Source organism: Cariama cristata, unplaced genomic scaffold (assembly GCF_000690535.1).
Source record: "Cariama cristata isolate BGI_N322 unplaced genomic scaffold, ASM69053v1 scaffold41218, whole genome shotgun sequence".
Lineage (NCBI taxonomy): Eukaryota > Metazoa > Chordata > Aves > Cariamiformes > Cariamidae > Cariama > Cariama cristata.
The window spans coordinates 21,139-22,157 of record NW_009630284.1 but is presented as its reverse complement, the minus strand read 5'-3'; the positions used below and the strand labels follow the sequence as shown (position 1 = coordinate 22,157).

Below are 1,019 nucleotides of genomic sequence, written 5' to 3'. Positions count from 1 at the left end.
GTGACTGGACCTCAGCTTTCCATTTTCTCAAATCACAGTCTTCCCACTCTGACAGTTCCTGTTTTGTTAACCATGTTTTTTCATCCTCTCTAGGCTTGGACAAATTATGCAGGTTTAGGAGCCACTGCCTCAGTGATACCTTGCAATCCAGGGAAGATGCATCCGAAGTGAAGGAACAAGGGCATCAATAGAGCAGAGGTGCCCTCCTCCTGCAACAGCCATGTTACACCAGGCCTGGCAGCTCTATGGGAGGTGGTGCCGTTGGTCCAGTCCTTTTATCCATCTCCTCACATTGACTGTGGTGACATTCGGTGTGCTCGCACCTTTGATTTGCCACCGGCTCCTCCACTCTTACTTCTATTTGCGGCGCTGGCACCTGAACCCCATGAGCCAGGAGTTCCTGGAGCAGAACCAGCAGGAGGGCCAGGCTGCCCTCCATTACTTTGAGAAGCTGCAAATACCAAATGCCTCCGAGGCCTCTGGCAGTGATGCCTTCCAGCCCGTGCTGCTCATCACCATTATCACTGTGCAGAGGCGGAATGATTTCCACTATGTTTTGCAAGTGGCCTCCCGCTTCCACCACCTCCTCCAGAAATGTGGTGCACGTTGCCGGAGCCACAGCATCCTCCTCTGTAATGTGGAGTCAGACCCTAGTAGCCATCAGGACGTCAGGCTGCTGAGCAGCTTCTTTCCTATGGTCAGTCGTGACAAAACTGGTGAGAACCCTGACCCCAGAGTGAACCAGTTTGAGAAGGAGAAGCAGGACTACGTCTTCTGCCTTGAGCAGTCGCTGTTGGTGTACAACCCAGAATACATCCTCATAGTGGAAGATGATGCTGTGCCAGAGGAGGAGATATTTGCTGTCTTGCAGCACCTCTTGTTGGCCCGGTTCTCCAAACCGTACCTCAGAGATGCACTCTACTTCAAGCTTTACCATCCTGAGAGGCTTCAGCACTACTTCAACCCTGAACCCATGAGAATCCTTGAGTGGCTAGGTCTGGGCATGTTTCTGGGGCCCC

At 52.5% G+C, this 1,019-nt stretch overlaps 1 protein-coding gene across 1 annotated transcript in view; it reads left to right on the top strand.

Moving 5' to 3' along the window:
* The first annotated feature begins 220 nt into the window (after positions 1-220).
* The window catches only part of TMEM246 (transmembrane protein 246), a 1,188-nt gene continuing 389 nt past the window's right edge, over positions 221-1,019 (top strand). The window contains exon 1 of the mRNA XM_009705449.1: positions 221-1,019. This exon is cut by the window's right edge and continues 389 nt beyond it. Coding sequence (XP_009703751.1) covers positions 221-1,019 — 799 coding nt within the window.